A 14553-nucleotide genomic window follows, 5' to 3' on the forward strand; every position below is an offset into this window, starting at 1 on the left:
GAAAATCGAAAGCTATATTTTTTAGTTAGCTAATAATTTTTTAAATGCATTCCACGTGTAATTATATATGATTATTTTTCTTTTATTTCCTTTTTTTCAAACATATACTTGCTCCTAAAGAAAATGAATAAAGAAAGAGAAAAAAAAATCATAAAAAAAACTTATGCATTCATTTTCCATGCTTTTTTACATTTGGGTAATTACTATAAATGAAATGCGAAATACATTTGGTTTAGAAAATTGGATGAAGATGCTTTTCTAGGGGTTTTGTTAGTCATTTTATATAAAAATTCAAAATGCATAAATTATTATGAATGCTCTAACTAGAGCTTTCCTATACTTTCTTGACACAATCAATGTATTCTTTAGATTATAATATTAAGTTAACATTTTGATGATGGCTTGTCCCACATCAACCAAGGAGCGGCAGTTGGATGAGTTTTAGCTTCACACTGTCTTTTTTTAGTTAGCAATTGTTTAAATGAAGTACATTTGTGAGTTTCGCTTATGACTTAATTAATTCTCTTCTATTTAGCTTTGATAGTGTTGTTTCTTTCCCTTACTCAAATCCCTTGATTTGCTTAAGAAAATGAAATGGGGGCTTGTCCCACATTCGCCAAGGAGCGAGAGTCAAATGGATTTGTAAACTCCACAAGATCTTTTTATAGTTAGCAATTGCTTGGATGAAGTACCTTTGTAAGTCTCACTTAGGACTCATTCTCTCATATTTAGCTTTGATAGTGTCGTTTCTTCCCCTTATGAACATATCTGAACTCCGCAGTTAAGCATGCTTCTGCGAGAGTAGTACCAGGATGTATGACTTCTTGGAAAGTCTGGTTCAAGAGAACCAAAAGCAGACAATATTGTGTTGTTGGGGTGAGTCGTTACACCCTCTACATTAAAATTCATGATTCCACCCCTAACAGTCCCCTATAATTTTGTAGGAGATTCTAGAGGATCCAAATCCTAATGACAAACCATTGATTATGCACAATTGTGTCAAGTCAAGCCAAGCTAAATTTAATCGGCTTTAGAAAAATTAGCAAATCGGTCATTTGATTTGACATTATACCAAATATATTGTCGTGATTTCAAAATGAACCTATAATAAATCTACAACAAAATAATTCATCCGTACAAATTACGACCATTTTTCTTTGATAGGAGTAGGACTTATGACATTATATAATTCTAGTCTCTAATAAAAAATTATTAAAAAATAAAAAATAAAAATTTAGTTTGAGAGTGTTCGGCCATCTGTCTAGCCCATTTTGAGGTGATTGACCAATTCTAGGGACCTTTTGAGAGTGATTCGATCATCTTTAAAGGCCGATTTTGGAGGTAACTAAATCTCAATAATTTATAAGCTCATTTTGAAACCACCAAGTTTATTTGTTACAAAGATAAATTTGTAATAAATAAGTTAAATATGAGAGTTGGTGAGTGGTTTTAGTAAGAGATAGGCTACTCAACTGATATGATATGTGTCATACATGTCTATTGGTTTGAAAAAAAGTCCAAGTACGGTAAAGAAATCATGTATTCCTTTTCACTGCATTGAGTAATTGGATACATTCCCCTGCCCCCAATTAGTGGGGATAGAGTGGAGTATATATATATATACTAATTCAATTTATAAAATTATTATAAGTCCCTTGATATATGAGAAATACATGCATTTTAAATAATATATTAAAAATGTATACTTTTTAATAGACTAGATTATAAAAAATTCTTTCCATCCAATTTTTTTTTTTTTAAAAAAAAAAAACTCTGTTAGACTAATGACTAATACAATGGGCAAAACTCCTTTCCGATACATGAGTGCGGTTCAATAGAACTCAGCGCACATGTAATACAAAAGCTTAAGATGATGGCTTTCATCAACAAATCAATTGAACAAATTCCAAATGGTAAAATGATGTGCAGGTAACAGTATTTAAAATTTGCACCGCATAGCAAGATGAGGATATGATCATGATGCTAATCACTTCAACTTCTATAGTTAGACGTGGCAGCTCATGTTCATATATCGAGTTCAAATCGTGTTGAAATATAAGTTTAAGCTATATAAGTCAACCATAAACCGACAATTTTAATTAAACGGGTCAGACCCTTCAATTTTAACCCACAAATTTCGTGTTGAGTTCGCAGGTTATGTCAAAAATTGTCAGCCTTAAATGTTGCGTGTTAGGTTTGGGTCCTGTCAAGGCATATATATATAAGTCAACCTAACTCAACTCATTTAATTAAACAGGTTAGACCCCTCAACTCTAACCCGCAACTCTATAGTCAGTCAACAATGACAAAAAATACTTCTGTCAGTCAAAAGAATAGAACAATATTATGATTCTTACAAAACTGCACTACTACAACACTTTTTATGCTGAACCCACCTGGATTATCAATTTTTATGTACAACATTACAGCTTACCTAGAAGCCGAGGGAACAAATGCGGGTTTTGTTTGCCGTTGACTCAGTTTCATGTACAAGCCCTGCAACAATAGCGCCATGTTAAAGCACATTCCATGCATCATGAGAGGTAAGCCAGCTCTAATTTGTTGAATTAAAATCTTTTCTTTTTCTTTTCTATTAATTTGGTCTTCTGTTATCTTCAAAACCAAACAAACTTGCAATAATTTATGATAAGATCACACAGAAACCATTGACAGTTACATCTATAAATGCCTATTAAGGTTAAATAAAAATCAACAGCAAACCGGACACAACTCGTCGTCGTTTGTTTGATATGTCACCAACAGAGAAATGCATGATATTGCTTCAGATTTGAATTTCTAATCCAAATCTCAAGCAATTTGTGTCATATGTACTCGTGTGTGCGTTGACTAGTAAGACACGAAGAAAACGTTACGTTTGTTGTATGTATTGTTGCTCCAGTAGTCATGCTAATGGTTTGGTTAGGAACCAACTCAAAGTTCATGTGCTGCAGAAAGATGGCGAGAGAAACAATAGCTTCCAGCAAAGCGAACTGATCACCAACACACTTACGAGGCCCTCCACTGAATGGAATGAACCTGTGGTATATATATTCGCACTATTAGTAAGAGCAAAGAGCACATGTTTCTCAAAATGGGATCAAGAAATAGGAATAGCATTAAATTTTACTCTATGACGGGATATAAAAACAACAATACCTGAAATCTGTATTTGTTTCATTAGGTACTGGGCCTTCCAAGTCGAATCTTTCCGGCAGAAACTCTTCTGCTCTCTCCCAAACCTTGTAAAATCACATTGAAATTGCCAAAAATGTGGAAAGGTAAGTGAATCTTATACCTCAGATTTGTCTAAACGTGCATCAAATTAGAGAAATGCACACAAAGAGAAGCTGGAATTGACCACAAAAGAGAAATCTGAGCAACACAACGTGATACCTGTGAGGAACGATGAATGTTATATACAGAAATCATAATGTCTTGACCAGAATTAACCTTGTAAGCTCCAGGAAGCATGTCAGCAACTTGAGCTCTTCTTATCAAGACCTAAAAGATTCAGAAGAGTAAACCAATATGAAAGTGAGTCAATATAATTGCCATATACTTTTCTTTTTTCTGTTAAAATTTTTGTTTTACAATCAACTTGAGCGGAAGAGAAAGAAAGCAACCTACAGGAGGATGTGGGTACAGTCGGAGTGACTCAGTTATGCAGCGGGTCAAAAACTTTAGATCCTTAATATCTTCATAAGTAGGAGGCCTACCCTGTAGAACTCTGTCAACTTCCTCTTGTGCTTTCACCAATGAGGTGGAGTTCTGCATAGGAAAAAAAAATGATGAACAATAGGCAGTCGATCTTAATAATGGGAATCAAATTACATATTGTATTTACACATGTTCTAGAGATCACCAGATCTGGCTATGATAAGGCCACAATCTCTTTCAAATTACTTATTTAGACCATTTGAATATTAACAGAACCAAATTACATTTGCTGAACCTTTTTTTGAGTCAATTAGGAGGACAAGGGTCATTAGGAAAAAAGAAAAAAAAAAATCTGTCCAAAAAAATCAAGAGATAAATATAAAATTCAACTTTCACAATATATACTTCTTCTGCATCTGCAACACAGAGAGTCTGCAATTTGCAGTCTGCTGCTAAAATTAGCCAAGGTATAAATTGTACGCAATGGAAAGCTCAAATGTAAAGAAAGACTTTCAAATGGAAAGGATACCTTACTTAGAAGATAGAGTGTCCAAGTCAACACTGAACCAGTGGTCTCATGACCAGCAACTAACATTGACAAAAGGTCATCTCGTAGTTGTACACTTGAAACCTAAAACAATATATAGCAATTGTATCAAAACTAGAGGTTGGGACAAAGCATATCTAGGATAATACAAATTCCATCAAGACAACATAAAGTCCAGGCTAAAAAAGACAATTTCAAACCATCATTAAATGCAAAACATACGCTGAATTTAACACAGTTCTTTACACTTTATAGGGATATAAGGAATAACAATAAACATATGCATGTAGCATATGATGATAAGTCAGCCTCATTCAAATGCATGCATATTTTCCAAGCGCAACTGACAACTTCTGGCAAGAAAGGGAGATCGTATGCTTGAAGCATAGAAACTACTATTGGGTGACAATAACAGCCACAGTTATATGAAGAACTTTGCTTAGTTCCTTTTTCTACGCTTCCAGGACCAAAAGCTTGGAAAATCCTGCAAGCTTTAAAAGAAAGCTGAAAACATGATGAACATGCTAAATTGCCAATCAATGAAAAAATGACAAAGTTGAATATGATATCTTTTTTTTTTTAAAAAAAAAATCCTGAGCAAGTCCAATACGATATCTCATCAATTTTCTATAGAAATTTCCATAAACAATCTACATTGCTCCACAGACTTAATGAAACTGATAAAGCAACTTGCACATTTTATAAAACCGAAAAATGTTCCTCCCATGTCTCCAATTCTTGATAGTCACTTGTTCATATTTAAAAGTACATGTAACCATGTTAGAAATGAATGCTTTACCAAAACCAGTTCTTCCATTATTCTTTGGAGAAAACAAAAAGTTTCCAATCCCAAAAAATCTAAACACCAATTCCTTTCCGCTTTAAAACTTCTACGTATGTGCATTCTGAACAGTGAAGTAAGAGACAATGAACACAAGCAAAACATACTATAGATCCAAGATAAGAACACTAGCAGACCTCTTCTCTGCTTGCAAGCAAGAAGCGAAGGATGCTTGGATCAGCATCATTTACATATTCCTCCTCATCGATTCTTTCACCCTCGGCTTCCACCATCTCTTTGCACTTTGCAACAAGTTCTTCAACAGTTCTCCTTATCACAGTAACTGCATTTTCGGCTTTTATTTGTCTTGGGATTATTTTACAAAGAGCTTTAATCTACACCAAAACACTATTAGCTAGGGTACAATTATCAAAACAAGTAAAATAGAAAATCAAGAGCAACTGAACAAGTAACAAGAAAGACATACCTTCCAGTATGGTAATATATCCGTGGAACGGGCCTCTGCCTCTTTCAGTGCAGTGTAAACCGAATCAATCACAGGACTATCAGTGTTAAGTGAATCAAAATTGTAGTTGAATACGGACAGACCAATAACATCAAGAGTTAGTTGAGAAAATTTTTCCTCCATGTTTACAGCAATGCCACCTACTGTGTCGGGTTTGAGCTTTTCCACCAATCTAAGGGCACATTTGCAAAAGACTCTATCAACCATCACTGACAAATACTTCTTGTGAAGTGATGGCACCACAGCCCTACGCCTTGCCTATTTCAAACAAGTAATTTGAGCTCAAGCAAAAACTACTAAAAATAATATGGACCATAACCAGTTCACTGTATTTTTTGTTACTGGCGCAAAGCTTACTAAAGTGGTAAATTGAAAAGACAAAAAAAAAAAAAAAAAAAAAAAAAAAAAGAAGCATAATCTAGGCTCGTATTCCAAAACACCAAAATCTCAACTTGACTCGACATTAATTTGTTATGTCAATAACCTTTTGTTCTATAAGAAGATAAAACAAAACATTGAAAGCTCAAGAGTCAAGAAAGAAGGCCAGTTTAAACCTTTTTGAAGAATTTTGTCCTCTTTCTAAATCTTGGCAAGAACCCATTGAAACTTAAACCAATAGTTGCTTATCAGTTTCAACATCTTCAGTCATACATCTACTAAATCAAAGTAATCGAGTGGCAATACCAAAACCATTGAAACAAGTTTAAAATGATGTACCAAAACCACAACCCCAAACCAATCCACATTGAACCAACAATATACAGCGTTGCAAAAAAAAAAAAAAAAAAAACCCCATTCATAGCCAGCATAAGAATCAAAGTAAATCAACTCTACCCAAAAACCAAAAACCATCCCACCACACAAGCAATCCCTCAAACAATTGAACAGCATTATTACCGTCCAAAGCGGGCCTTCGGCAATGGCAAAACCGGACCCGAACAAGAACTCGGAGACCTCAGCCACCAGACCCTTACCATACTTCCCGTAGTTCCTCAGCACATGCTTGGCAATGGCAGGGTCGCTAACCACCACGAAATTCCTAGGCCCTGCGGCGAGCCTGTAAACGGGTCCGTACTCGTTCATCCACTTGAACAGTGGGAGGAACAGAGCACCGCCCAGAAGCTCAGACACGTCCTCGAGCTTAGCGTTGGCTACTGGTATGCCCGAGTCGTCGTCTTTGGTAATTGTCAAAGACCGTGTGAGTGAAGTGAGCCAGTCTGGGCTCACCCATGAACTGGGTTTGTTGTTGTTGTTGTTGCTGTTGTTTGCGGAGGACTTGATGGTGAGGAAGTGAGAACTGGGTCTGAGAGAGAGAGTAGTGGTGGTGGTGGGGGGTTTGAGGAGAGGGGCTGGGAGGAGAAGACAGGTGGAGAGTGAGGAAGGCATGATGATGGTTCTTCTCTATGCACCTTTGTTTTTCTCAGTCACCATTGCCGAAAGAGTTGAGAAGCGTTCGAACCTCGAAGTTACTCTGTGTGTGATCTCTGCGACTGTTGTGGATTGGGTTGTTTTTAGCCGTTCATAGGCTTTGGAGTTTTTGGGCATTTTAACATATAGGGGGAGGAAAATAAGATGAACAAATATATGTAATCTTAGTTGGTTTTAATTTTTTATTTTTTTTTATTCAAGTTGGTTTTATTGTTTTGATATAATATATTATTTATTGAAGACTTTCAAAATATTTAAAAACATAAAATTGTATTATGAAATTGGCTGAAATTAGTTTGAGAAAGAAAAATGAATTTTATCTTATTTTATTTCTATTAAGACAATAGGATGATCATTTTAGTGTTGAAATTAAAAAAAAAAATATATATATATATATATATATATATATATATATATATATATATATAATTACTAAAAAGACAAGTTCATTGTAAATGTGATACTGAAATAAATAATTAAGAGTCCACTCAATTAAATGGCTATAAAACCTTATGGGCCAGTTTGGCAAGTCACTCCCGCCCAAATTTTTTGCCTTTTTTCCTGTCATGAACAGTGACAGGAAATTTAAACTACTAAACCAAATCCAGCGTCTCTGACTCCATGTTCCCTTTCTGAGTTTAGTTTAGCTTTTTGCGACTTTTTTAATTTTTTCTTCTCCCGTTTTTCGAGTCCATCTTCTCCATCTTTCAAAGGAGTAGTGATAGGCAGGGGCCATCCTGCCGGCCCCTGCCCGGCCCTTTCCTACGTGGAAAGGGCCACCTCAGATTTTAATTTTTTTGTTTTTTATTTTTTTTTTTAAAAAAAAAAAAAAAAAATTCAAAATTTGAAAACAAAACCAGATCGTTAAGCTCATTTTCGCACTTTTCTTCCCCGACTTCCCCCCAAATTTTCCCTCCCTCTCTCCATCTACCCAAAATCCCACCGCCGACCACCGTCCCGCCACCGTTCCGAGCCCGCCCAGGTCGTTCTGCCCGCCACCGTTCCGAGCCCAGCACCGTGCCCGCCACCGTTCCGAGCCCGCCCAGGTCCGAGCCCGCCCAGGTCGTTCTGCCCGCCACCGTTCCGAGCCCAGCACCGTGCCCGCCACCGTTCCGTGCCCGCCACCGTTCCGAGCCCAGCACCGTGCCCGCCACCGTTCCGAGCCCGCCCAGGTCGTTCTGCCCGCCACCGTTCCGAGCCCGCCCAGGTCGTTCTGCCCGCCACCGTTCCGAGCCCAGCGCCGTTCTCCACCTCCGGCCAAAACTTAGGGTTCCGGCGACCCATTTCCGGCCCAGATTTCCCCCATTTCCGGCTCTGGTACCGATCTCCCCCATTTTTGCGTTTTTTCAGTTGTTTTCGGAGTTGCTTTCTTTAGTTCCTTGCTGTGATTTGTGGTTATTTGTGGTTTTTTGCTATTGGGTTTCCGGTTATAAAATGCCTTCTTACATGTTTGTGTTATGTGGACTGTGAAACATTGATTGTAAACCGAAAAACCCCTATGGATTAGTAAGCCTACATTTTTTCTGAATATGGTTTTTAATAAGCATATTCACTTTTGTGCATGTTGTAGAACTCAGCTGGGATCTCAGCTAGAGTTATAATAAGATCTGTTTGGTTCCCGGAAATGGTATGTACATGTTTGTAAAATCAAGTATTACAAGCTCCGTGATTTGGTCATCTAAATCAAAAGGCTACAAGGTGCTTCACTTTGCATCCAAACAGATCAAAACATATTTGAACATGTAAAATACAGTAAAAGGCCAAAGCTGAAATTAGTTCATTTCTTTAAAGGTTCTAGCTGAAGAATGTTTTTAGAATATTGGAAAGCATTGCTTACAATGTTTGTGTTTTTTCTTTTTTGAATAATAATTTATTAAAAAGAAAAAAGACAATTAAGAATGACTGTCTGCAATGTTTATGTTAACCTTGTCCGATGCAATATTATCAAATGCCTTCCATTAAGATGTCCTTGATCATCAGAATGCAACTAAGGGTTAGTATAATAGTGTCAAAGCATGCTTGTAAACCAGCAATTAAGAATGGATCAATTTTAGTTTGCCATTAAAAACCATATTCAGAAAAAATGTAGGCTTACTAATCATAATTTGAGAGGCCTAGTCCAATAAATTTTCAAGCTCATCAAATTGATTACTAGTTGAACCGAGTAACTACTGTTTACAAAACTCCACTGTTACCCTCTTTGTTTGCCAGCATATTCAACTTTCTTCCTTGCTCCTAGATTCAACCATTAATTCCTTGACTTTTGCTTCAAAAATGCCTCCTCGATCTCCTCAGCTTTGTTGATTTGACATGTATATATTCATGTACACATCTATTTTCTTTTTTCATGCATTCAGTATTTCCAATAGTAGAGAGAACCTCCCAATGTGATTAATCCCTCCATACAGCCCTGCATTCTTAGCTAGATTTCAGTATCCTTTTCACCGATTTAAGTTTTGCATACAACTTAAACATTGGAACACCTTCACCCTCTAGTATTCCAACCTTCAGCAACACATGATAGAAAGTTTTCATTCTCATGCCAATATCCAAAGAACTCAAAAGGTTTAGGACCAAAACTTTGAACTTTTCTGCTTGTTGGTGTTTGCTGCTATGCAGTTTCGGTTTTCTGTGGGAGGGGGTTGAAGTTTATTTGGATACTGTCAGTTGCCTGCAGTACTGTTATTTGAGTTTGGGCTTTATAAAGAGTTTTATTCATTAATTTGTGATTACACAGCTTCTCAAATCACTTATTTCTTGTTTAAGTAACATATATTTAGCCCCCCACTTCTGAATTTAGGCACAAGTAAATGTCTACAACAAGTGATTTGTCAAGCGGTCATCCGTTATGTAAGTGTGGAATTCCTGCACGTCTAAGGTACTCTTGGACCACATCCAATCCCGCTAAAAAGTGGTATGGATGTAATAACTACAAGGTAATTTTTGTTATATTTTGAAATTAGCTTTGTGTTATATTTCGTCGTTAGTAGTTCATGACATTTTTGATGACCCTTGTTTTTTTCACGCAGAAAGCCGGTGATTGTGATTTTTTTGAATGGGATAAGAAGATGTCTGCATATGAGAAGGGATTAGCGCAATATCTGAAAGAGATGGAGGAGAGAAGACAGGCTGACAATGACAAAGTTGAGGAATTAATTGAAAAAAAATGCAAGGAACAATTAGCGCAACATTTGAAAGAAATGGAGGAGAAAGTTGAGGAATTGATTGAAAAAAAATGTAAGGAACAATTAGCGCAACGTAACAAGAAGATGTTTCGTGTTTTGTTGTTAGTTGTCATTTTGCTGTTAGCCTTTTATTGTTGTAGTTATAGTGAACCTAGACATACTAACTTGATGTTAAAATGAAATTATGAAAACAATTCAGTTGTAAAAGACTTTTGACTTTTTTCTGTTTGTACTAATTTCCTAAATGTATGTTAAACTTAATTGATGACTGTGAACTTTTGGTCTTTGATCATCTTTGATCTCATTTTCACAATAGACTGGTGCTCTACCTGCTTCAAATGAATTTGGTTCTACACTATTGAATGTATTGTATGTTTAGGTAGATGTCAAACTTAATTGATGAGGATGCTTTTGTATATTCTTTTTTGGGGACATCAGATGATGAGAGGGCCCATTCTTGGAACCTCATATTTGTTCGTGCTTTTCATGATGGGAATATCAGTTGATATGCTGCTTGATCTCTTTATATTCTAATATGCCAGTGAAAGAAGAGGTTGACATTGAAGCTTAAATGTGGATGTCAATTTCGTGTACACGCTTGCTATAATTCTTAAGAGGTTTGAATGACATGCAATTCCTTTATAGGAGTATTTTGGGAAGTAAAATAGCCATACAGGTGGTTTTTTTTTTTGTTTTTGTGGATAATAGCCTTAAGGATGGTATCAACTGTGGATATGGCTTTAAATATGACAGCAAAAGTGGATATGCACAGCCAACGTTACAAGAAATGGAAAGGAACAGAAAACTGTTTTGGTGTGAATTTCCCACAGTCTCATCCACTGTCTTCAAAGAATGTTCGATTCTGACATGAAATAGTATCAACTCTAGCTTCTAGTTCTGACTGGCGCTTCAGTTGTTGCATACATCTCCAATTGTCACAAAAATATTGATTATAAGCAAGAATAAGCTGATAAAAGTTCTGCACAAATAACATCCTCGTATAAGTATTCACTTGTTAGCAGTCGGTTCTGGAGGCCCTCTGGCTTCTGCCATTCCACCTCCGAAACTGGTTTTGAGCTTTGCATAATCCACAAAAATAACACGTCCATTCAGAGCCTGCCATCAATTACCTTTTAGTTTGGAATTTAGAAGCTTAAATGAATCAAATGGAGAAGTGAGAACGGGGGGGCTTACCTTTCCATTCATCTCAGCAATGGCTTTCTCTGCTTCATCTTCTGATGCAAAGGTCACAAATCCAAATCCTTTTGATCTGTCTGAGACTCTGTCCATTGCAATTTTTGCTGGCAAAAAAAGAAAAGTTCAAGCTCTAATTGATTGAATCTTGCTACTGGCCTAGAAGAGGATACTCAATGTCATTGCATATAAATAGCCCACAGTCACCTTCAACAACTTGACCATATTGAGAAAATGCTTCTGATAATCTTTGCTCTGTGGTGTAAGAGGACAATCCTAACAAAAATTGAAATACCATCCATTAAAAGTTGATGATTCAGGAAATATGAGTAAAATAATACACAGTTAAACAAGACCTTTTGTCCCCATCAAAGAATATACAAACCCTTGGATACATGATAACAAAGCAAGCGATAAAGTGCTGAGATTCAAAACACATATAAGTAGGAATTCTACACATTAAAGAATCTCTCCAATTTATAAAACGGTTTCAGCGCTCTTTTTATTAATCCTACTCGAGGCAAGGCATGCTTAGCGTGCACGGTAGAATCATAATGGAGAAGAAGTGTTGGGGCTTTGCCCTATGGCACTAACTTTAGTGTCCATATATTGTATAGGGAAAAAGGCGCTCAGCTGCGCTTACAGTCTTATTACTTTATCCTACCAGAAGACTCGAGAGGCCTTTTGGCACCAGAGCCATAGCAAGACCACAGCACTGTTCCAGAGTTTTTGAGGAGCTTCAGGACCAAGACAAGAGTAGACGGCTTAGCTGGTCGAACCCATCTAGCAGTCTAAACTAGGATCCCCTATTCTGAAAGTAATACCAGCAGTATGTATAACACGTTAATATACTGATAAGGATTAAGCATAATGTTAAGGGTTGGATAACTAGAGGCATGCACAAGTGCAAAAACAATCTCACAGATTCCAAATAAATAAAAATTTTGAATTCTAAATCGAAATCCCGAATAGAAACAAAAGCTTAATCAGAATTTCGTGCGTTTTGTGAGCCGGCCAATTTCATGCGAACTGCCTAACTATATGTTAATGCAGGTAATCCATAATTAACAAAGTCCTAATAAGAGTATTTTAGAACTCCACACCAGGATTTGAATCATCCCCCGCGGATCAAATTCTTGGCCCCATTACCGGTCTTAATTTCGGCATCCCAATTGGTGTATATGATAGATGTTTAAGAAGAGCAGACGAATTACTTGCCAATACAAAGTAAATACATACTACTAATCAGAGCAGTTGGAATTAGGAAAAGAGTTAAGGATCAAATTTAAACTCAGTTCCCAATAAAGCAAATGATAATGCGATACATTGGCACAGAGAAAAGCCCAAAACAAAGAAAAAGAATTTGAACAAAAGTGCATAAATGGATGAGATCAACACCAGACTACTTGAAAACAACACTAAACATGAAAGAGACCTTACCACTTACGACAAGTATATAGAATCTCCTTCGAAAATACATGACGATTGTGAATTCCCAAACGTCTGGAACAAATACATCGAACGATTAATATATATGAAATTAAACTATTCGTCAACATGTATGAATCAATTGCACGTATATGAACTTTTTTTTCCCTCCTTTCAGTACCTGTGTAAGTACACTATGTTGTGTTTCAATCACTTGGTCATGCTGCACATCAGTTGAAAAAGGCAACTGATCTTCACTTGTGTCCAGTTCATCTACTAGCGATCTTTGGCATGTCTTCAAAAAATAAAATATTCAAGAATGTTAAAATTAATATTAAAATTACAAATGAACAAGTACAGATACAACGACTTTTGAATAGTTGAATACCTTCTTTCTTTTCCTTCGCTGCTCGGGATTTGCGTTGCTCTGTTTCTTATTTCCTCCTTTTGACGACTTTTTTCTCACCACTTTTTCAACCACAGACACTTTTCTGATTGATGGTCGCGCGCCTTTAGTTCGAGCCACAAGAGGACTACACACCTCCATCTCCATACAATCCATGGCTCCATTATCGATCATAGGTGCACTTGGGAGATCACTTGCACTTGGGAGTGATTGGGAAGGTTGACTTTGTTCACAGCTTGGACCGCTAAATTTCTTAATTAGCATATCAACATACTTTTGCAATTCCATGCAATGGTCCACGTTTGGTGCTGCAATAGCGGCCAACTTCAGCACATTGTTGCTCAGTTCAGCATATCGATCTGCAGTAGGGTTGCCACTCAAAGGATCATAACTACTCTTGATTAACTTATATGGCCGCTTCAAATCCTTCCTCCATCGATTTAGAAAATACTTTTCGGGCAAGAAATCGACATCTTCAAATGTAGTCAACACGGATATGGCATGTTTGCACAAAATTCCTCTTGATTCAAACAAACGGCAACTACAATTCACTTCACATACAGGGCCATTGTAGCAAACATTAAAAACGATTTTTTTCCTATAGGATTCATTAATTTCTACCTGTTCGATCACCTGATAGGTACGAATTCCACATTCACTTTTTAAAAGAGAAGAACCACAATACATAATCGATGAAATCTCCTTCTGAACTTCTCTAAACTTTGCATGGGTGTAAATTTTTTGGAATTGCTTCTCAAAGGGCCAATGGCTCACACATGAAATGGTGGTATTGAAGGAATCGAAATCAGCAACATTCTCAACCTCAACCTTCCTGCGCAAAGCGTTATCGTATTGATCCACAAATTCCTTCAGTGAGGTGGACGATTGCACATAACCATCAAAAAAGGCATTCATACTCTCACTACGCTGTGTGGTAGTCATGCCGGCCCAAAATACATCATTCAAATATGTTGGTACCCAAAAAGTCCTTTCACTGTATAAACCACGCAGCCATGCATTCTCCTCTAGATTATAACACTCAAGCATACTCTGCCAACATGCATCAAACTCGTCACATGTATGAGAATTATACACACAATTTCTTATGGCACTCTTAATGGCATAGTATTGTAAATGTGATCCAAACTTTTCCGGAAGTTTTTTCAGTATATGCCATAAACAAAATCTATGACGAGCATTCGGAAACACCTTCTTAATAGCATTTTTCATGGCCCTATCTTGATCTGTAATAATTGCCCTTGGCGCACGGCCCTTCATGCATTTCAACCATGCCTCAAACAACCAAACAAATGACTCCGTATCCTCACTTGAAATTAATGCCGCCCCTAAAAGAATTGATTGACCATGATGGTTTACTCCCACAAAAGGAGCAAATGGCAT

The 14553-nt window shown here is 36.8% G+C and overlaps 3 protein-coding genes and 1 long non-coding RNA gene across 5 annotated transcripts; 1 reads left to right on the forward strand and 3 right to left on the reverse strand.

Annotated features, from left to right (window-relative positions):
• Positions 1-2307: 2307 nt before the first annotated feature.
• Positions 2308-7041, reverse strand: LOC133872328 (carotene epsilon-monooxygenase, chloroplastic). Of its 2 annotated transcripts, none has more exons than XM_062309817.1 (9): positions 6409-7041; positions 5473-5769; positions 5183-5380; positions 4187-4288; positions 3628-3768; positions 3451-3501; positions 3157-3239; positions 2874-3036; positions 2308-2496 (listed from the first exon to the last, which is right to left on the reverse strand). In XM_062309817.1, the coding sequence occupies exons 1-9, from the start codon at positions 6895-6897 to the stop codon at positions 2431-2433; spliced, it is 1590 nt and encodes a 529-aa protein (XP_062165801.1). In that variant the 5' UTR covers positions 6898-7041; the 3' UTR covers positions 2308-2430. The 2 variants fall into 2 exon arrangements, with proteins under 2 accessions (XP_062165801.1, XP_062165800.1); XM_062309816.1 differs by having other exon boundaries at positions 3394-3501; positions 6409-7040.
• A 1104-nt stretch (positions 7042-8145) lies between these two features.
• On the forward strand, positions 8146-10428 carry LOC133872439 (uncharacterized). The gene is made up of 3 exons (XR_009901029.1): positions 8146-8256; positions 9740-9875; positions 9969-10428. It is a non-coding gene; the product is annotated as an uncharacterized LOC133872439 (long non-coding RNA).
• A 504-nt stretch (positions 10429-10932) lies between these two features.
• LOC133873987 (small RNA-binding protein 11, chloroplastic-like) lies at positions 10933-13041 on the reverse strand. The gene is made up of 5 exons (XM_062311805.1): positions 12928-13041; positions 12759-12821; positions 11526-11594; positions 11319-11425; positions 10933-11240 (listed from the first exon to the last, which is right to left on the reverse strand). The coding sequence occupies exons 2-5, from the start codon at positions 12796-12798 to the stop codon at positions 11133-11135; spliced, it is 324 nt and encodes a 107-aa protein (XP_062167789.1). The 5' UTR covers positions 12799-12821; positions 12928-13041; the 3' UTR covers positions 10933-11132.
• Positions 13042-13086: 45 nt separating this feature from the next.
• LOC133872590 (protein FAR-RED IMPAIRED RESPONSE 1-like) lies at positions 13087-14553 on the reverse strand. Its single transcript, XM_062310146.1, has one exon. It carries the CDS (start codon positions 14551-14553, stop codon positions 13087-13089), a length of 1467 nt encoding a protein of 488 aa, XP_062166130.1.

Source organism: Alnus glutinosa, chromosome 7 (genome assembly GCF_958979055.1).
Source record: "Alnus glutinosa chromosome 7, dhAlnGlut1.1, whole genome shotgun sequence".
NCBI lineage: Eukaryota > Viridiplantae > Streptophyta > Magnoliopsida > Fagales > Betulaceae > Alnus > Alnus glutinosa.

Bases quoted from the DNA above. Each gene is read 5' to 3' on its own strand.
- LOC133872328 (XM_062309816.1), bottom strand. From the start codon at position 6,897: ATGCCTTCCTCACTCTCCACCTGTCTTCTCCTCCCAGCCCCTCTCCTC. The intron at 5,770-6,408 runs GTAATAATGCTG...TGTTTGAAATAG, and splicing joins CCGAAGGCCCGCTTTGGACG to GCAAGGCGTAGGGCTGTGGT. The intron at 3,769-4,186 runs GTATCCTTTCCA...TTTCCTATGCAG, and splicing joins CACTCTATCTTCTAAGTAAG to AACTCCACCTCATTGGTGAA.
- LOC133873987 (XM_062311805.1), bottom strand. From the start codon at position 12,798: ATGTATTTTCGAAGGAGATTCTATATACTTGTCGTAAGTG. The intron at 11,595-12,758 runs GTAAGGTCTCTT...AATTTTTGTTAG, and splicing joins CTATATACTTGTCGTAAGTG to GATTGTCCTCTTACACCACA. The intron at 11,241-11,318 runs GTAAGCCCCCCC...AATTGATGGCAG, and splicing joins TTGCTGAGATGAATGGAAAG to GCTCTGAATGGACGTGTTAT.
- LOC133872590 (XM_062310146.1), bottom strand. From the start codon at position 14,553: ATGCCATTTGCTCCTTTTGTGGGAGTAAACCATCATGGTCAATCAATT.